At 40.3% G+C, this 20909-nt stretch overlaps 1 protein-coding gene across 1 annotated transcript in view; it reads right to left on the bottom strand.

Annotated features, from left to right (window-relative positions):
- The window catches only part of LOC124719835, a 178562-nt gene that overhangs the window by 82578 nt on the left and 75075 nt on the right, over positions 1–20909 (bottom strand). The window contains exon 5 of the mRNA XM_047245022.1: positions 14438–14475. Within this exon, the coding sequence (XP_047100978.1) occupies positions 14438–14475 (38 nt within the window). The remainder of the gene's footprint in view (positions 1–14437; positions 14476–20909) is intronic.

Here is a 20909-nt window from a genome sequence, read left to right as displayed (position 1 = left end):
GGGGGGGAAAGGCCGGACAGGGGGGGAAAGGCCGGACAGGGGGGGAAAGGCCGGACAGGGGGGGAAAGGCCGGACAGGGGGGGAAAGGCCGGACAGGGGGGGAAAGGCCGGACAGGGGGGGAAAGGCCGGACAGGGGGGGAAAGGCCGGACAGGGGGGGAAAGGCCGGACAGGGGGAGAAAGGCCGGACAGGGGGGGAAAGGCCGGACAGGGGGGGAAAGGCCGGACAGGGGGGGAAAGGCCGGACAGGGGGGGAAAGGCCGGACAGGGGGGGAAAGGCCGGACAGGGGGGGAAAGGCCGGACAGGGGGGGAAAGGCCGGACAGGGGGGGAAAGGCCGGACAGGGGGGGAAAGGCCGGACAGGGGGGGAAAGGCCGGACAGGGGGGGAAAGGCCGGACAGGGGGGGAAAGGCCGGACAGGGGGGGAAAGGCCGGACAGGGGGGGAAAGGCCGGACAGGGGGGGAAAGGCCGGACAGGGGGGGAAAGGCCGGACAGGGGGGAAAGGCCGGACAGGGGGGGAAAGGCCGGACAGGGGGGGAAAGGCCGGACAGGGGGGAAAGGCCGGACAGGGGGGAAAGGCCGGACAGGGGGGAAAGGCCGGACAGGGGGGAAAGGCCGGACAGGGGGGATGGGGGGAAGGGAGTACAGGGGAAAGGGGGGATGAAAAGAAATATGCTCGTGCCTCCTATTTGCACTACTACTTAATTTGCATGGACCACCTCCCATTGCAAGCAGCCGTCCTCTTGGCATCTGTAGGAGCAAGATTTGGCTCCAGTTTGCATGTATGTTATGTTTCACTCATATGAGCATCTGGATGCAGGCATGAGTATCTCCATCCTGTGGCCTGTTCTCCAGCAATTTGCATGAAACACACCTTGCCCTATGCACCTTACACCTCTGCACCCACGAGGTCATGGTGCTACAACTAACATGCATGAAGGGTTGTGTGTTTTGGAATTGTTTAAGATGTCTGCCCCTGCAAGATATGTTCTAGTATTGGTCTGCCTATTACTGTCATTATGGTTTGTTGCTATTATATCAGAAATATGTTGTAGGTTTTTTAAATATCTATGCACAGCATTCTCTCACAACATTTGCATCCTGATGAAGACTGATAAAGTCATCTAATGAAAATACTTATAAACAAAAAAAAACAAAAATCTGCTATTCGTACATTTTACTGCTAAGTGTTCAATTTTCTATATTGAATTTAGTTCTTGTCCACAGTACGATGTAATGGGTGCACTGAGGTTGAAGATATTGAGGCAACTTGCTGCTATTGGTGTAGTATTCTCGAAAATTTAATGAGAATATTGTAGGAAATGATGTAAACAGCAATTCGCTCTGAGACAATAGTCGGCTACATCACCTGAAGGTCCTAATCCAATGATAACAAGTATGCAAGACGATGACAATGATGATAATTATATTAATAATAATTGCCTACATTTCACAATTACAGGCCTGGCAGAGGCTCACTGACGTACCTCCACTCTATTTCTCAACTGTTCCACTCTCGAACTGCATCCAGGGAAAACCAACACTAAACATCTTACTGAGCGAGTTCTGTTTTCTCTTATTTTATTACGATGATCATTTCTTCCTATGTAGATGGGTGCCAACAATATATTTCCACATTCTGATAACACAACTGGTGATTGAAATTTCACGTGAAAGACTTGCCACAGCAAAGACCGCCTTTGTTTTAATGACCACCACTGCAATTTGTGTATTTTAACACATTCTTCCTTATTTCACTATAATACAAAATGATCTGCCTTTCTTTGAACTTTTTCTATGTCGCACACTGCACTGCAATACTCCAGAAGAGTGATGACAAGCATAGTGTAAAACAGTCTCTTCAGTAGACATGTTACATTTTCTAAGTGTTCTGCCAATAAATTGTAGTGTTTGCTTTGCTTTCCCCAGTGTATTATCTATGTGACTGTTACAATTAAAGTCATTCATAACTGTTATCCCTATGTATTTAGTTGAATTTACGGCTTTTATATTCAGCGGATTCGTTTTTAACTCCTGGATGACTTCACACTTTGACTATTTAGTCAATTGCCATTTTATGCACCATACAGATATCTTGTCTATCACTTTGCAATTACTTTTGATCATCTGATGGCATTACAAGGATGTAAATAACAGCTTCATCTGCAAACAATTTAAGAAAGCTGCTACATTGTCTCTTAAATCGTTTATGTAGATCAGGAACCACATAGGGCCTGTAACACGTCCTTGGGAATGCCAGGTATGAATTCTGTTTTGCTCGATGACCTACTCAGTTATTATAAACTGTGACATTTCCATCACGAAATCACGAATCAATTCACACAACCTGGAGGATACTCCACGGGCACACAATTTAATTAGAAGTTGCTGCTGAAGAAGTGTCAAAATCCTTTTGATAATCTAAAGATGTGGTATCAATTTAGTATCAACTGCCCACAGCACAAATTACTTCATAAAAATAGCTACTCCTGTTTCACAAAAATCATATTTTCTGAACCCATGTCGGCTATTTATCAATAAATCGTTTACTTAGAGGTAATACATAATGTTCACCCACATTATATGTTCCAAAATCCCACTACAAATTGGCGTTAGGGATGGGAGTCTATATTTCTGCGGATTACTTGTTTTTCCTTTCTTGGGTGCTGGTGTTATCTATGCAAGTTTCCAGTCTTTACGAATGGATTTTTCTACAGTTGAGCAGTTGTATATGACTGCTAAATATGGCACTATTGTATCAGCATACACTAAAAGGGACCAGACTGGTACACAATCTAGACCAGAGGCTTTGCTTTTCTTAAGTGTCTTCAGCTGCTTTGCTACACTGAGGGTATCCACATCTAAGTTACTCATTAAAGCAATTCTTCTCTATTACAATTCTGGAATATTTACTCTGTCTTTTTGTGAAGGAATTTAGGAAAACCATCTTCAGTAACTCTGCTTTAGTAGAACTGTCATCAATAACACCACCATTGTTATCATGTAGTGAAGTTATGACTGCATGTTGTCACTGGTATACTTAACATACAATTAGAATTTCTTTTGGTTTTGTGCCAGATTTCGAGACAGTTTCGTTTTGGAAGCTGTTAAAAGCCTCTCTCACTCAAGTTTGCGCTAAATTTGGAGCGTCTGTAAAACATTGCCAATTCTGAGGATTATGCATTCTTTTAAGTTCAGTATGCCTTTTTCTGCAATAGTCTTGTGACCTGTTCTGTGTAACTTGCAGGATCAGTACCACCTCTTATTAATTTATTTGGTACATGTCTTTTAGTTACAAACGATATTATTTCCTTGAATTTAAACCACATCTGGTCTAAGCTTACAAAGTCAGATCTGAAGGAGTGGAGATTGTCTCTTGCAAAGGCATCAAACGAATTTTTATCTGTTTTGTTAAGTACATGTATCTTGCTTTTTCTTCTTTTTCTTTTATGAGTTGGATGTTTCAGCATTTGCTCTTGCTACAGCAACCCTGTAGTCAATATTTCCTGTATCTGTCATCACGTTCTCTGTTTGGTCAGGAATATTAAGAGGTCAGGCTACGTTGGGTTGGGTTGTTAGGGGAGAAGACCAAACAACAAGTTCATCAGTCTCATCGAATTAGGGAAGGAAGTTGGCTGTACCCTATCAAAGGATCCATCCTGGCATTTGCCTGGAGCGATTTAGGGAAATCACAGAAACCTAAATCAGGCTATGTTTTTGCCACCATTTACACATCGAGTGGGCTCGTGAACAAATTGTTCAGAATAACTTTGAGACGCCACATTTTTGGATGACATTTTATGCTACCACCAACATTCTGGGAACATCCCCCGGGCTGTGGCTAAGCCATGTCTCTACAATATCCTTTCTTTCAGGAGTACTAGTTCTGCAAGGTTCGCAGAAGAGCTTCAGTAAAGTTTGGAACGTAGGAGATGAGGTACTGGCAGAAGTAAAGCTGTAAGGATGGGGCGTGAGTCGTGCTTGGGTAGCTCAGTTGGTAGATTGGTAGAGCACTTGCCCACGAAAGGCAAAGGTCCCGAGTTCGAGTCTCGGTCCGGCACAGAGTTTAATCTGCCAGGAAGTATCAGATCAGCGCACACTCTGCTGCAGAGTGAAAATCACATTCTGGAAATATTCATGTATTTTCACCAACATATCGAGGGTAGATTGTAGTCACCACCAACTATAATTGTATGAGTGGGGTGCCTATTTAAAATGACAATCAAGTTTCCTTTCAACTGTTCAGCAACGAGTCAGAGCATCAGTAAAAGGAACCAATTATTAATTTATTACAGTTTTCAAGTATAACCTCTATCTGTACTAACTCACAGAAACTATGTACTTCAACTTCACTTCAAGGCAAACTACTACTAACAGCAATGAACACTGTATTCCCTCCTCTCCTAAGGGGTGCCATTATGCACCTAACATTGGAGCTCCCAACTATTAGTTATACCACCCTCTGTGAGTGCCCACATCTTGCAGGTCGAGAGGCTTCCTCTGGAGCAGGGCAAGCAACTTCATCTGGCTCATGGACTTCGTCAGCCACAGAAAGCACCTGAAATCTGTTCCTCAGACAAACTGCAGAGGTTCTCTGGTTGGCCCCTCGGAAAGACTTTCACTGCCAGCCACACTGGAATGACTTCCCACTCAACCACAGGTGAGAGGTCAACCTCATTATGGGCAGTACTTGACGTGGTCACAGCAGTGGACTGATTGGGGACCATGTGGTTCATGCTAGATGTCGTGTGACTGAAACCAACAGTGCCTGGAGCTGTGAGCCAAGAGTCAACAACTCGGCTCACATCTGAACACAGCATTACTGTTTCTATCCATACTAAAGCTGGCACTATAAATACGCAGACACACATGATATATAGCAGTTGAATCTAAGGAATGCTGACAAAATTTAAAATAAATTGCTTCTCATGAAAACGTGTCAGCTCACAGTACTCTGATACACTGCTGCTGTTGTGAATGCTACCACTCGACTGGGTGACTGGGTAACTATTACAAGTGATTCTTGAAACACAAAACAAATGGGTAACATAATGCAAACAGCACTTCTATGCACTACACAGTTAATCACGTGTAGAACTGTGCCTGTTAAATACAAAAGTGTGCACAAAATATGGGAGTTGAAGCTAAATAATAATAATAATAATAATAATAATAATAACAACAACAACAACAACAACAACAACAACAACAACAACAATAGTAGTAGTAGTAGTAGTAGTAGTAGTAGTCAGAAAAATACATTCAGAGCAACTGATACATAGTTCACTCACTTGGGAGAGAAACATCAAATGTCATGTCATGGCAAGTCATGTATCAATAGTCCCTGCAGCTGTTGGTGATAACAGAGTGAAAAAAAGGCCGATAAGCTTGATTAACAATGTGTTATACCCTTGTAGGTGAGGTGAATTAGTTGCATCAGCAGGCACTTGATGTCAACACAATGCCACACAACCAAACCTATTATTCCAATACCAACGGCTGCAAGTTTATCAGTGTCAGTATGATATCAAATAGGAAGTCCTAAACAGTGGTAGTATTTGAAACCATCAATTTAGTGATACGAAAGTTATGTTATCCATGGATGATGATGATAATTAAGTGATGAGACAATGCAGATTTCAGCTTTGTTCCACAGGTACATATCCTCTCCCTCAATGATACTGGGTGATCATAGAATCACTGTAGGCGACTTTTCTCACACAGCTAATATATTTAATAATAGAGAGAGCACCGATCTTATGGAGCAAACATATATGAGTTTAATGAATGACAGGTAAGCAATACAACATGATCTAAAGTGTTGGAAAAGGTGGCAGTCAAATATCTACCGATTCCATGACACTATGCAGTAATCTACTTTAGTTAGCTCACCAAACTCTCCATGCGTTGGAAAAAAACATAGTTGAACTCCACGTTGCATTCTGTGCACTGATGGTGGTGGGGGTGGTTAGTGTTTAACGTCCCGTCGACAACGAGGTCATTAGAGACGGAGCGCAAGCTCGGGTTAGGGAAGGATTGGAAAGGAAATCAGCCGTGCCCTTTCAAAGGAACCATCCCGGCATTTGCCTGAAACGATTTAGGGAAATCACGGAAAACCTAAATCAGGATGGCCGGAGATGGGATTGAACCGTCGTCCTCCCGAATGCGAGTCCAGTGTGCTAACATTCTGTGCACTGATGGAGGTAGAAATGTATGATTTGACACTACCAGATGTGGGCAATGAACTACAATCTTGCTTAAGTTCGTTTACATACCCAGCTATAAGTAAGAGTTTATAAAACACCTCCATTCAAATGTAAACAGACAGTTACCACCATAACGAAAACGTCTCACTACAAGGGTCTTGTTGCAAGTGATTGATTCTACAATGATGGTGGAAACCAGAATAACAACGCAAATGGATCATTACTTCCTGATACAACAGGTTTTTTGGTTGATGGAGCTTTGTGCTGGAGGAAAAAACATCTAGTTCTCATGCTGTTGATATATCCTGAGGGATTCTGCTTCGACGTTCAAATATGTTTTTCAAAAACTGTGTTTCACTATAAATATTAGCTACTGCAGGAGATTTTACATGGAATTAAGGAACTAAGTCAGCAGAAGCAGTGACATTCCACCACAAGAAAAAATAAAGCCAACTTTATATTTTGTGGCATCTATGTGGAAAATCAGGATGATGTCTGCAGATATTTCTGCTTTGGTTGCAATGTGCAGTTTAGCATATTTTATTTCAGCAACACATACTTCCTTAAGGATGTCAAAGCAGATTGCTTTCAAACAGGACAATCTGAATTCAAACCACATTTACCAAGCACATGTAGGCACTGACACATCACTCAATGAATTTGTTAGATGTGAGGATTGCTTGAACAACTCACTAAAAATGGCTCTAAGCACTATAGGGCCTAAAATCTGAGGTCATCAGTCCCCCCAGACTTAGAACTACTTAAACCTAGCTAACCTAAGGACATCACACACATCCATTCCTGAGGCAGGATTCAAGCCTGCAACCATAGCAGTCACACAGTTCCAGACTAAAGCACCTAGAACCACTTGGCCACAGCAGCTGGTGGAATAACTCATAGTATGGCTTTCTGATGACAGATAAAACTAGGAATCTGAATGAAGGTCAATAGCGATGAAACTTCAATGATATTCTTCATGAAAGCCAGTGGATCAAACAGCAATTCTATCAGTATACTGTGGACTATGGACAAATCTGCACGCATGTTGCACATTCATTCAGAGAACACAAAGCACATTCATTTATTTGACAGAAAAATTGAGGCAATCAACACTAAATTACTGGAACTGGAATGGCTGAAAGAGCTGGCAAACACTATTGACAGAGTGACAGGAGCAGAAGAGGAGGAGAAGGAGGAGGAGGAGGAGGAGGAGGAGGAGGAGGCAGAGTAAGACTGTCACCAGGATGAAGCCATAGATGTTATGTAAGTACTCAATATGTTTAACCGAGAATGCAGTAAGAGCTGAGGATAAGGAATTTGAAAAAATGCGTTGTCTATTACAGTCAGTATTCTTGAAAACTGGAAATGTCAAAAAGTATACCTCAAAGTATACATACATGTATTCAAATATTACACATAACCAATGCACATAGGGTCCCAAAAGGATTACTGAAATTCTCAAAGGATGACAAATACAAGAACACAATTAAACCAGCACTAGTAGCTTCGCAAACTGTAGGTAAATTGGTTGAAATTCAGCATGAAAGACTGAACAATCTGCCACTAAAGTACACACATTATGATGACCCGAATGAAATCATAGATCAATTACGACTGCTTATATCATCATGTACTGCAGAGGATCCAGGTCACAAGAACGAAATATTATTGATCACATCCAATCTTTGAGAAAGACACACCATTGAGTAATTATGGAGACAGCTGTCCATGAGCTTCAGAGAATATTTCTGTGCAAATGTGATAATACGAGGAATGGATGATTTACAGCAGGCTGATCTCGAAGACATGAAAGACTACCCGAAATCCAATAGTGGTTCCAAGTACATTCTAATGGTCAAGGATACATATTCCAAATTTGCTTGGGCCTTACCTGGGAAGGCAAAGACAGGGAAGGAGATTTTGAACAATTGTTGCAGACTGGAACAAACTGGTTGCCCAACAACCTTCAAACCTATTACAGAGGTGAATTTTACAACAGGCATTTCAAAGCACAAATGGAACAATATGGGATAAATTGCTACTCAGTCATCTCCCATTTGAATGCTAATATTGTTAAACTGTTGAACAGGATGATTAAAAACCAAATGCGGATGCAGTTTGGTTTTCAACATATGTACAAATGGCTGACCATACTACCACAAATCATTGACAAGTATAATTGCATTACTCAGCAAACAATTAAGAAGGAATCTATTGATGTCATGGAGGAACATAAAGAAATTACAGAAGAGCTCTGAACTGAAGGTGTTTCTCACAGAGCAGGTCATAAGACATTGAGGGCATTGTTGAAATGGCCAATTATTGGGCAAACACTCACAATTTGATATGCAATCAGAAAAGTAAACCTCAAACCATGCTGTAGTGTGATATGAGAGCAAGGAGACATATGAACAGAGATGGAGGTGGTGTTCTTAAGAATCTGCCATTCGAACTTTATATCTCTGGATACAATATCTGTGGACCTGGAACAAAACTGAAAGAGTGTCTAGCTTATAGTAATAAGGGATTTTAGGTACTGGACAATACATGCAAAGGACACAACAGTTTACATTACAAATAAAGATTATCATACTGCAGACCAAACATTCATTGATAAGGCTGGACATATATTCCAAGGAAAGAATATTGGTATAGTACAACATATCACTGCATTTGTGGTTGATAAGATAAAGTCAGTTAGACGTAAGTTGCGTACTGGGATAACTTCCAAACCAATAATGAAAGCAGTTAGTCACACACTAAAGAAGAAGAAAAGACCTATGAGATATTTAAAAAAATTGCATCCTATCAGTGATGACAGTGGCGAAAGGTGTTTTGAACCAGAAAGGAGGATGGAAATGATGTGTTAAAATGACCAGGGTCCTGCCAATACCAAAGACGTCTGGCAGAAGAGTTCTGTTTCCAGTCCCTCAGTTTGATGGGCTGACAGCCACTGGTTGATTACTTGGTAGGGGAGGTGGTGGGGGGTGCCACTGCCATATCTCAAGCTTTAAAGAATTCCCAAAACGCTGAAATGCAATTGCAAGAAGCTGAAAAGCATAAATGACCATGGAAGCTATCGCTATCAGTAAAGGCCTATATTTAAAACCATACAGGAAAAGGCTTGGGTTGTACATAAACAAGTCTATGACAATGCTACCAATGAGATGGCTTACATTCATACATCTGCCTACACTCGCCAAAAAATTCAAACAACGATACTTCGCAGTGTGTTCATGTAGGATACATTGCCTGAGGTAACACAGTACACGGTAATCCAAGAAATGTGGGACTGTCAGTTCAGATGTTGTGGGGGGATATGGAACTCTCAGTGATTTAAGGCTGCCTGAAGAATTGTGTCGTTACCTCACTGACAGAAACTAGGTGTTGTACAATTTTCGACGCTACCAAGACCAATTCATACCTCTGAGGAAATTTCTGCCTGATATTTCTCCTGAAAACTGCATAAAAAACAAGCAGTATGCAAGTCTCTGCATTACTTTATCTTCTATCAAATGACATGGCCACAGTCCTGTTTTTCCGCAGGAAACCATTCATGACATTTGTTAACAAACTGACGAGATGGAAGACTGCCAAACAGTGCATTCAAAATCCACATTGTGCAGTGGTCAGGAGATTGTGAGACTCAAGCCACAAAACCAGCTGTCCATGAATCTTATTTTCCATCACCTTGCAAACAGTGGTGAAACAGGCAGTAGCTATAAGGGAGGAGTTTGTCCTTACTGGGATTTGGCTTCGGTATAACGGTGGCTTCATGCCAGCATCTAGTAAACGTGCCCTCTGCCCAGATGTGATTGCACGTACAAAGGAGAAAATGCTTGTCCATGAAAGAAAGGTGCTGCAACATCTGCATGTGATTTCCATTTCGTACTGGGGCAGGAGACTGGGATGAAGTAAGACCATGGTCTAGCTGCCTCATAGTAAAGGTGAGATTGTAGCATTCACAATTCTGAGAGCAGAAGGTATCAGCTAACTCTCCTCCATTCACTGTTGAGGCAGGAAGGTCAGATGATAGTGGCTAGAGCTCTAAATCTCTGCAAAGTAGTGGCCCAAGGTAACGGAGATAGCAATAGGGTCCACAATAACATCATCCATCATGGTCATGTCACAAATCAAGGAACAGACCTTGGTCACAGAGAGAGACTGGATGTTGCCCCACATGATGGAAGAGGAAGTGAAACTTTTAAAAGAAACAGTAATCAAAATCCAGCTAGCTTTTTTGGTACCATGACAAATGTGATGACACTGAGCATGCAACTGTTTATAATGAATACCATTTGCCATCATAGGATAATTGTTAAAAATGCAGAGAGCATGTCTCCGCATGCAAATCACATCACTGGATGCCTCAGTCCAAAACAGGACTGGGACTAATTGTGGTAAACATGAAGTGCAATGTATGGAACATTCTGCAGCACTAAGGATAGCGTCTGTAAGATAATTTAGCTGGCCATCACAGCTGCGGAAATGTTGTTGATCAAAGGTTGCCAGAAATAGGTAAATCCTCCAGTCAGCCTTAGAAAGCTGCCAACTGGGTCTACACTCACTTGGGGTTGGAGTCAGCAAATGGATAGCACATGGGAAATGGTCGATCAAGATTGTGTCAGAGAGAACAGACCACTTGAGATGATGGGCGAGCTGGATAGTGTACAGCAAGAAGTTAAAATGGAAATAGGAGCATGTGAAATCTGAAAGAAATGTGGGTGCCGATAGTAAACATCTTGGACAGGTTTTCCCATAGGCCTCAAGGGTGACAGTGAGAATTACAGTCACAAACAGCAATACGGGGTGAGGGAGCTGTTCGATGTGCTGGAGTATGTCTGCCCTGGTGACAGCAAATGACAGAGGGCTGTACACATTAAAAAGAGAAATGTGAAACGATGAAGGAAAATACAGACTGCAACAGCTTGCAACAGGGTGTTCGATGAGATGGTTTGGTTATGAACATCATCCCAGATGACCAGTATGAGATTGAATGGTGTTCTTGTAGGGGAGAAGGTCAAATTGGATTGAAAGGAAATGTGAGAGTCAAAGCAGTTGCCATGATGCATTTTTGTTTCTTGGAAGCAGACAGCAAGTGGACCTTGCAATTCCATGTGCAGCCATAGTTCCTCCTAATTAGATCTAATGCTCCCTATGTTCCATTGGTGAATTGTCATAACAGGGATTGGGGAGGAGGGAGCAAATGAAGGGTAGCCAGAGGAGAAAAGTCATAGATGGTGTGCACGAAGCAAATGGGAGGTCAGCCATGTGAGGGTACCACATGGTCACACCATTGAAGAGGATCACCAAATCAGGGAAGGACAGAACCATCTGTCTTTCCTTGATTTCTTACAGCTTTTACAGTTGGCAGTCGAAGACTTTGATGTTTGTCGGCTGGAAGAACGTAGAAAGTCTTCACAGGAGTATTCCTTTTCTCCTTACCGGCCTGCCAGTTGTGTAGCAAGTGATTTTGCTGCCAGGGAAAAGATATGGTGGCTTGTTGCGCACCTGCAGGAGAAGGAGATTGGGATACTAATGTGATACTTTGTGATTTCACAACTGCAGTAGTGAACTGGAGATCACAAGTCTGCATGGCTATATCCTTTGTGAAGCAACAATGCATAGCAAGAATGGTACTAAAATACAGGGCTTTTGACTAGCTAACAATGTGCTAGCGACAGGGTACAGTAATTTCTCCTTCACCTTTATCTTCTGCACGGCCCACTCATTGAGGTACATGAGCTACTCATGGGATGAGGTGGCATGGTCACCATTACAACTGATACAGTGGAGAGAAGGAAGTGGGCAACCACTCTCGTGAGCATCTCTACCCCAAGTAACACAATTGGCAATGTTTTCACAGGGCAAGTGAGTGTGGTTATAATGTTGAGACTGGTAGCAACACATCTGTTTTGGATGCACGGCCGGACTGTGATGGCTTCATGACATCGTCGTTGTCGTTGTCGCTGTTGTTGTTGTGGTCTTCAGTCCAGATGTTTAGAATATTCATGTCTTGTTCTCCCTCTACAATTTTTACCCTCAATGCTACCCCCCAATACTAAATCGATTATCTCTTCATGCCTCAGAACATGTCCTACCAATTAATCCCTTCTTCATAGACTGCCTTAATCTTTGAGGAAAGCACTACTGAATCAACTGACAGAAAAAAAAGAGTGCATGTGTGCATGAAGTTTGCATCAATCTTTTTCATTACCAAATGGACTGCAGTGACGCAGCGATCAGAGAGGATTTCTCCCTCAATCAGACTATCAAACAGCTGAGTGCAAGTAACAACACACAAAGAATTCAGCATACAATGGTCCTCAACACGAACAGGATAACTATGGAGGAGCAAAGCTGTTTGCAGTTGTTGGGCTTAAACTCACAACTGGTTTGCAGAAGCAAAGTCAAAATATGTAAACGAGAACAAGATTTCACAGAGCCTGCAACTGCATCAACACCTTTCCAAATAATACAAGGATTAACTGTAGCAAAGGACTGACCTTAGGTACATGATACCACAAGGAACCAATGTGCAGATAGGAGAGTCTTAAATCTTTAACCTCACTCTGTTTATGCTTAGTAGATGTAGACTGAGATGGTGACTGGCTCATTGCAAAAAAATCCCTCACGATTGCCAGTAGCTCCAACTGTGAGTCCCCTCAGAGGGGGGCTCAACCACTTTAGATGACTGTTCACACCTCATGTCTCCGTACAGAGGCACCAACTGACATCTGGGGAGGTAACAGATCAGGCAAGCAGCTCTCCCTGTGCCTGGCCTGTACCAGGGGTATAAGCGAACCCTACCTGTCAACCAAGCGAGGTGGCACAGTGGTTAACACACTGGTCTCAAATTCAGGAGGACAGTAGTTCAAACACGTATCCAGCCATCCTGATTTAGGTTTTCCCTAAATTGCTTCAGTCAAATGCTGGAATGATTCCTGTGATAGGACACAACTGACTTCCATCCCCATCCTTCCTTAATCCAATTGGACCAATGACCTCACTGTTTGGTCCCCTCCTCACAGACCAACCAACCTATCTGTCAACCCATGGCTGCGAATTACATATTACCCAGTTCCCTGTCATGCGTCAGATGGACTGGCCTTGAGGAATGCACAGGGAAGAAGAAGAATCAAAGAGACCTTGAACACCAAAGTGGAGGAAGGAGAGGAGATGGAGAACAAAGAGAGAAGGAAAAAATCTATCAGGGACTGTTCTGATGCCATGCTATTGAAACACATTCCTGAAATCATCCAAAACATGAACATCAAGGATGGGGTAAAAGAATAGCAGGACGGACATGCAGCACATAGAACGATGAGGTGCTGCAAAGGCTGGGGGCCCCGTGGCCGAGCACAAACTCACCAAAGTGTGGTGAGCCTCTGAGTAGGGGGGGGGGGGGGGTTATTTTGATCCTATGAAAACATACTTTCCTCCTATGACCTGCACCTAATGATCAGTACACGTTTATTAGCACAGTTGGGTGAAACACTCGCCTTTGGCTCCACTTCTAAAGCACTAATGGTCATTGGGTCTCAAAACAAATAGTCAATGGCTCTTGCAATAGGTCCTTTAGTCTTTTTAGAGAATTTTTCTGTGGCAGATTTTCGAAACTGGACATCATCCAGGTGCCCTCAGTTAGGTATATGCGACAGAGTAACAATATTACTGACTCCACAATCAATGAGGATTAATTAGTTAAGCCTTCATAACCTTACTGAAACTGTCTCCAGCTACTTAAGATACTTCTTGATGAGGGCCTTTAAACTGTCAATACTACAAGCTTGTGTGTTTCCTGAGCATCACTGCAGCAAAGCATTGAAAAAGATGTTCAACACTATATTCTGTAAAGTATCATGGTTGGGAATTAGCTCCAGTCTGTTGATATATAGCCACTCACCCTTTCTTCTTACTTGCTTTACAGTTGAATAACATTAGCCAGTGCCCATCAAGGTGAATTTGTTGAATTTGAGATTTTTTTATGTGACATTCTGTATTAGGCACACTACAGCTGCTGATATTCCACCTGAACTTTCATTTTTCTGTATGCATATTATAAATTGGTTCTATTTATTCAGAAATGATCACATTATGACTGTTGTAGAGAATAGCATTACTGACTGTACTGCCTTGTTATGTCATAGCTTACTGGTAATACTGAATAATTTTAAAAGTGCATTTCATATCTGAAGTACTTCCACATGCAGTAAATAATGAAAACTTACCTTGCACTACTGGATGCATAGCTTGTTGAGGTTGCCACCTGAAATATTTCAAGAAATGTCCAGTGATTCACAACTGATAAGAGTAAATAAATAAAATTCTACTAACACCCACCAACATCTGATTAGTCCGTAAGATCCTGTATGTGAAACTTGAAAATATCATTAAAGAAAACATGATATGCAAAATGTTGTCATTATTGAAACAGAATATCAGTGTGACTTCACACTTGATTCCACCATTCGTTTTTGATCCTGTAAATAACTATGCAAGCCAGCAGGGCAGTTGTAACCATAATTCCCACTAGATGACTCAAAAGAAAAGTGGCCAAAGATGTCTTTCATCTGTCATGCACTTATGCCTTGCAGAAAATTTTCTTTTACTTATTTCATTATGAAAATTGTTATTCACAGAGAGGTGAATACATCATAACAAGTGACCCATCTGGGCTTTTTTGTTCTGGGCAGCTCCAAAATAACTTGTAAGGATGAGGAGTGTATTCTAAACCCAGCTGTAAAATTCAAACCCAGAACTAAGTACAAGCTTGCAACATTAAATATACAAATACTAATAAATATTAGCAAACTGAAAGTACTGTCTGACATTGTATATTTGCTACAAATTAAAATATTACCATTACAAAATATCAGATTCACCGATGAAGAAATGCCAGTTTCTCATGATTATATATTGTTCACAGGGAAAACAAGGAAAAAATACATAAAGCTATCCCAAGACTAGGCTCTGCAATCATAAATGGAAAATCTGTACTACAATCAGTTCCAAATTTTTCAGTGCCTTAAAAAACACACTCTCCCTGTAGCATTTTAATATACAAATGAAAGACAGACAAAATTAATGGCCACACACCAATAAACCAGGATAACAAGAATAACAGAGACAAAGTAAAACAGTTTTGAAAACAATGTTAAGAAGAATTTGATGACGTACCAGAGATAAAATATAAAAATTTTATTACATTTTAATCCTCAAACTGGTAGACAATGGAGATTAAAACATTTCCTGCCTAAATGGCTGTTAAATGTATTTATTCACTACTGGAGTTTTGACTGTTATGCCATTCTCAAGTGACACCTCACTATGAAGTCAAAGTTACTAAATGTCATACCTGATGCATGGGGAGTATAAATTAAAAAGCACAGTAGGACATGACTTTTATAGATATTATTGCATGAAATGCTATGTCATTTTGCAGGCATATAGAAGACAAAGACTCCCTGTCTTATTATCAGTATGGAATTTGTAAACACGGTTAACACAAGGAAAGTGTTGTCTGAAAAGGAATTATGAAACAGCCAGACACCACAATGAGCTATCACTTGAGAAACTGCCAAAATAGCAGTTTTGATAATACATTGAATAACAGTCCAGGGAGAAAATGTTTTCATGGATAAATTTCTGCCTGGCTATGGATGTAAGGAAAAAGGAAACACTGGTAAGAAAAAGACTTTAGAGAAGTTATTTGCAGCTAATCCTCTGCCCATTCCCCCCCCCCCCCTCTCCCCCCCCCCCATACACACACATACACATTGCTAAAATAACATGATTTGAGAGTATCAGATGGCTCATCTGCCAATAAGCATAATTCCAAAAAGATAATGAATTTAAGATAAACCATATTCTCAGATGATTAAAAAAAATGCCATGAAAAGCATGAGGAGAAAATTACATAACAGCCCAAATTCTACAATACAAGAGATATCAGGCATGGCTTAGGACAGATATGTCCTGTGAAGAACAAATTAATAAGAAAGAAGTGAAAGAGCAAAATACTATTGAATATATTTGTAAATTTTAAAAAGACTATTACAATAAAGCAAGACCAATTTTATTCAAAATTCTTAAAGAATCTGGAATACAGAAGACAACACAAGTCCTCCTAAAAGACTTTCAGCCCCATTTGAGACAAGAACAGACTTTACCCAAATCAAAGGACTATATCCATTCTTGTTTCAGTCTATACTTGAAAAAGAAATCACTGAACAGGAGAGGTTGTCAGACTGTAATATCAAAAGTGGAGCAATACTTGGTAGGAAAACAGATAATGTCAAAGCTCACTGTAACTTTTGTAGGTGACTTAGCACTATTGGCAGTGTAGAGGAAGCACAAAAATAGAGAGAAAGAAAAACAGTAGGGAAAGCATGACTAAAAATCTCCTCTGATAACAAGCAGTAATAACTAAGAACAAGGCTGCAACATCCAAATCAGGTACAAAGTATGGGAGTATCGGGGAAAATGCAATTTAAGTATCTACAAGAAATCACCCAGCCATTAGTGGGGAAAAGAAGCCACAAGAGCAAGACTATGAAAGATGGATTTTGCATTTTACTTAACAAAAGATGTTTATAATAAAAATTCATTCTCTAAAATTGCAAAGCTTCCAACTTCTAAGGGAATCATTTTGCCAGAATGCACATCTGCCCCAAAAACACTTATTTTAGGATCAATAAAAGGTGGCAAAAATTCAGAAAAAATAAAGATATCAGGAAACAGAACAGCAATATAACCAAATAAATTTAGAAACAATACAAACCTTACAAAAACAAATAGTAAAAAACTGCAGACAACATTACACAAAGAATACTAATCAGTCCTAGCATACTGTCAAGAAAAACTGTGCAGTATTAATAAAGCTTAAAAGAGCTCACTGGGTTAGGAAAGTGCCAAAGAGCTAGAAGAAAGTGGAGTAAGTAAGCAAGAAATTGAGGACCAAACTAAATGTGTAAACAGAAATGAAAGGTCACGAAGTCTCCCAAGACAAAACATTTCCAAAAATACAAGGTAGAAATTGGACGTCAGAAGGATGGGGAAGAAAAGTGAACAGATGAAGGAGTAGCATAAGTAAATGTGAAACCTTCGCTGGCCTGTAATGTTAGAGAATGGAAAATTTTAGTTCCACATTTGTAATAGCTTCCGAGTAAAGCACAATGACGATATATGTACTGCAAAAAAGTGACTGCAAGCAGTACCAAGAGTCTCTCAATTTAAAAGAAGCAAATATGTAGGAAAGTAAGTATCCAGAGTGTTATGCTGGGCTACAGCAATGCTCAGAAGTATTTTATAGTTGTGGAGTTATGCTGTCAGGACTGCTGGCATACAGTCAAAATAGAGCAATGCACATAACTGTCACTCCATGAGAAGCTTCATGCTGCTGCAGTTACATATCTAGTGAACGAGCAAGGTCGTACAATAACAAGGTAAGTAAATATTCCTTTAGCTCAAAAGTATTATGTAACTTGCCTTGATGGTATAGTATTCATTAACTATTGTTACTTGGGCATTCACTCAACGTTTGTTTACTTGTAATGATGACTAGAGATATACTAAAACAGAACACTCGCTTGATGTGAGACAAGCTGTTTTGCACATTTTGAAGATTGGAAGGTAGCATGTCTAGCACTGCTAGAGTCTATGGCATATCACAACTAACAAATGTGCACAGTCAGTGGTAAAAACAGGAAGTAACAGTAGCTAATAAGCCAAGCTCGGGTCATCCTCAAAAAAGAACAAGGAGGAAGAACAGAATGATTTGTAAGCAATCAGCTGCTGTTTCAAGAGGAACAGCTCAAAAAAGTAGGGATCATCTGAAGCTAAACTTACAAGCGTCTACCATAAAAATTCACTCAGCAGCATGTGATTTACATCTAGATGACCGTCACATAAACCCATTCATAAATTCAAAAAGTAATGACACAACAGAGTTTACAAAGAAACACCAAGCTTGGAATGCTACAGATTGGCCTAAGGTTTTATGGAGTGACAACAGTACATTTAATATATTTTCTTCTGATGGTGTGCAGTGTATATGCTGACCAAAAGGCTACAAGGACAAAGAGGTATCAGGTATAGATCATTAAGCACGGTGGTGGAGGTGTTTTTCTAGGGAAGGTGTTGGTCCTTTAGGCGAAACAGAAGACCAAACTGCTTGTTTCCTGTACAGTGACATTTCAGAAAAGAATATGGTTCCATGTGTGGAGAGGAATATGTCACATAATTGGACATTTCAGAAGGACAATAACGCAAAATGCACCCCTCTCTAAAAAAAAAAAAAAAATCCTTTTCAGATCAAAATATCAAACTTTTGGAGTGCCTAAGCCAGAGCCTGGATATAAATTGAACTGAACACCTCTAGTATGCGCTGAATTAAATTCTGGATATAAAGTGAACTGAACACCTCTACTATGCACTGAATTAAAGTGTTCACAATAGAAGCTACTCGCACAAGGATTAATTTGCTGGTACCTTAGTGGACACGTGGTTGAAACTCCCAGTTGACCCATAACAATAGCTTGTGGATTCAACGCCAATTAGCTGTGCAGCTGTGATCGAAGGCTATGGCTATGTAGCAAATCACTGATTTGGCAATTTGTTCTTGAGATTCCAATATAGTTTTATATGTATGTAAGACCTACAAATCACTTTTGAGTCATCAGAATTGTTATTTCTATTTAGATGTAATGTAACTTTGTTTAAATTATATGTAGATTTATAGTAAATGGATTAAAATTACATAATTTTCAATTATCCACTGGCAGTTATTTTTCTATTGCACACTTTTATCTTGATGTAATTGTAACTAACGCTTTCTACAAAACACTTTTGACTGCTACTGCAGTAGTACTGTATTTACCCATGGTGAGATGAACAAAGTAAATAATAAACAACAGTGTCAGAGTACAACCACTGTTTTGTCATGCAGATTGCTCTATGCAATCCGGTGCCCCTCCGGATGGCAGCAGAAATCCTTAACTACAGTGTGTGATGTGAGCTCATCTGATCAAATCAAAACCCATTCAAAGAAAAGAACTACCATATTTTATGGACTATAAGACACATTAATTTTCAAACAATATAAAAATATTTACCATTTCTATTATTGGATTGCAAAACCAGACTAAAAACATTATTAGTTTATGAAACTGAACTGACCTTCAAAATTCCTGAAAACTGTCATCTTAGCTTCCTCCTCCTCCTCCTCCTCCTCCTCCTCACCACCACCACCACAACCACCACCACCACCACCACCACCACCACCATTGTCCTCTTCATACATAAGATGATATTTGCTGCCATCGAGAGCATTACTTATGCCTCATTTCCTGAAAGGTTTGACAATTATCTCTTCCCTCACTCTAGACCATGACTGTTGTAGACACTGACACACATTTTTGATTGCAGGCCATTTTGAAGCTCCATCAGCATGAATTCATGTCGGGTTTCACCCATCATTCATTTGTTCCAATCTGTTCTCAAATATACTTTAAATAGTTTATTTATTGAGACACCAAGAAGTTGCAATTGTGAAGTAAGTCCTCCCAGAATAACTGAAAGCTCTGTATTTCTCTGTCTCAATTTCTCTTTCATGGTAAATTTTACAAATGACTGATGAACTGATCTAGCACAGGAAGAGTATTCTTCTTCAATAAAGCACCTTTCTTTCTCTCCCACACTGTTAATCCTTGACTTCATACCAGCCTTGTCCATCCCAACTTTCTTTTGACACTGAATAATAAGGCACTGTAAAGACAGTATTTTCTCTTCATACTCTTGTGGCATTCTCTGAGATATTTTGGTTTTTGTTTGCATGTAAAGTCTACGATGGTTCATAAATCTTGATGCCAACCAACTCCACCCTTTAGATCTGTTAATTACCACTTTAGAGCTATTTTACAACCATGTATTTGAATCAGTTTTGTATTAATTCGAATGTGATTTTTATGGTGCCCTTGAATTCATTTCAATATATCATTATCTAGTTGTGGCCATTTTGCATTAGTCATCTATTTGCATTTTTAGTTACATCATTTCCTCTGTTTTTTACAAGCCCACCAATTGTGAATTTTTTTTCTGTTGCTGGAGTGCCAAAATGCTACTTAGCTCCTCTATTTCCACGTTCTTCTGCATATACTATTACTTTCAATCTATAGCCTGCATCATATGAATACCTTTTATTTTTTTCCATTACAGAACTAGCTGCTAAAAAAGAAGTTGTACTGTTACTGATAACACAAAGCACTTTCAGCTCAAGTTCACTGCACTGTAGACCACATTGATGCACCGTAGGCTAGACAGTTTTCTAGATTTGTGATGGCAGGGCGGGAGGAAGACAATTTTGGCAAGAATTTGAATCCCCGCAACTCATGTTCATCACATCGGTGCACTGCTGCTGCCAGCTAAATCCAATGCAGCCAGGATCAGAGAAGTTTCTTGTGGCATTGAATAGTTGGCCATTTTTATAAGTAATGGGAATTTTAAATCAAACACTGGGCATATTTATATTAATTTCGAGTGTAAGATAGAACTGAATTTTGAAGGCAGTTTTTTGATGGAAAAAGTGTGTCATATAGTCCATAAAATATGGTATCAAGTCTTTGTAAGGAGCGCTGGAAATTAATTTGGACAAATAAATATGATAACTGAAAATTAATCCATCATTCAAACTTTCATATACTA

Source organism: Schistocerca piceifrons, chromosome 11 (genome assembly GCF_021461385.2).
Source record: "Schistocerca piceifrons isolate TAMUIC-IGC-003096 chromosome 11, iqSchPice1.1, whole genome shotgun sequence".
Taxonomy (NCBI): domain Eukaryota; kingdom Metazoa; phylum Arthropoda; class Insecta; order Orthoptera; family Acrididae; genus Schistocerca; species Schistocerca piceifrons.
This window is presented reverse-complemented; position numbering and strand designations above follow the sequence as displayed.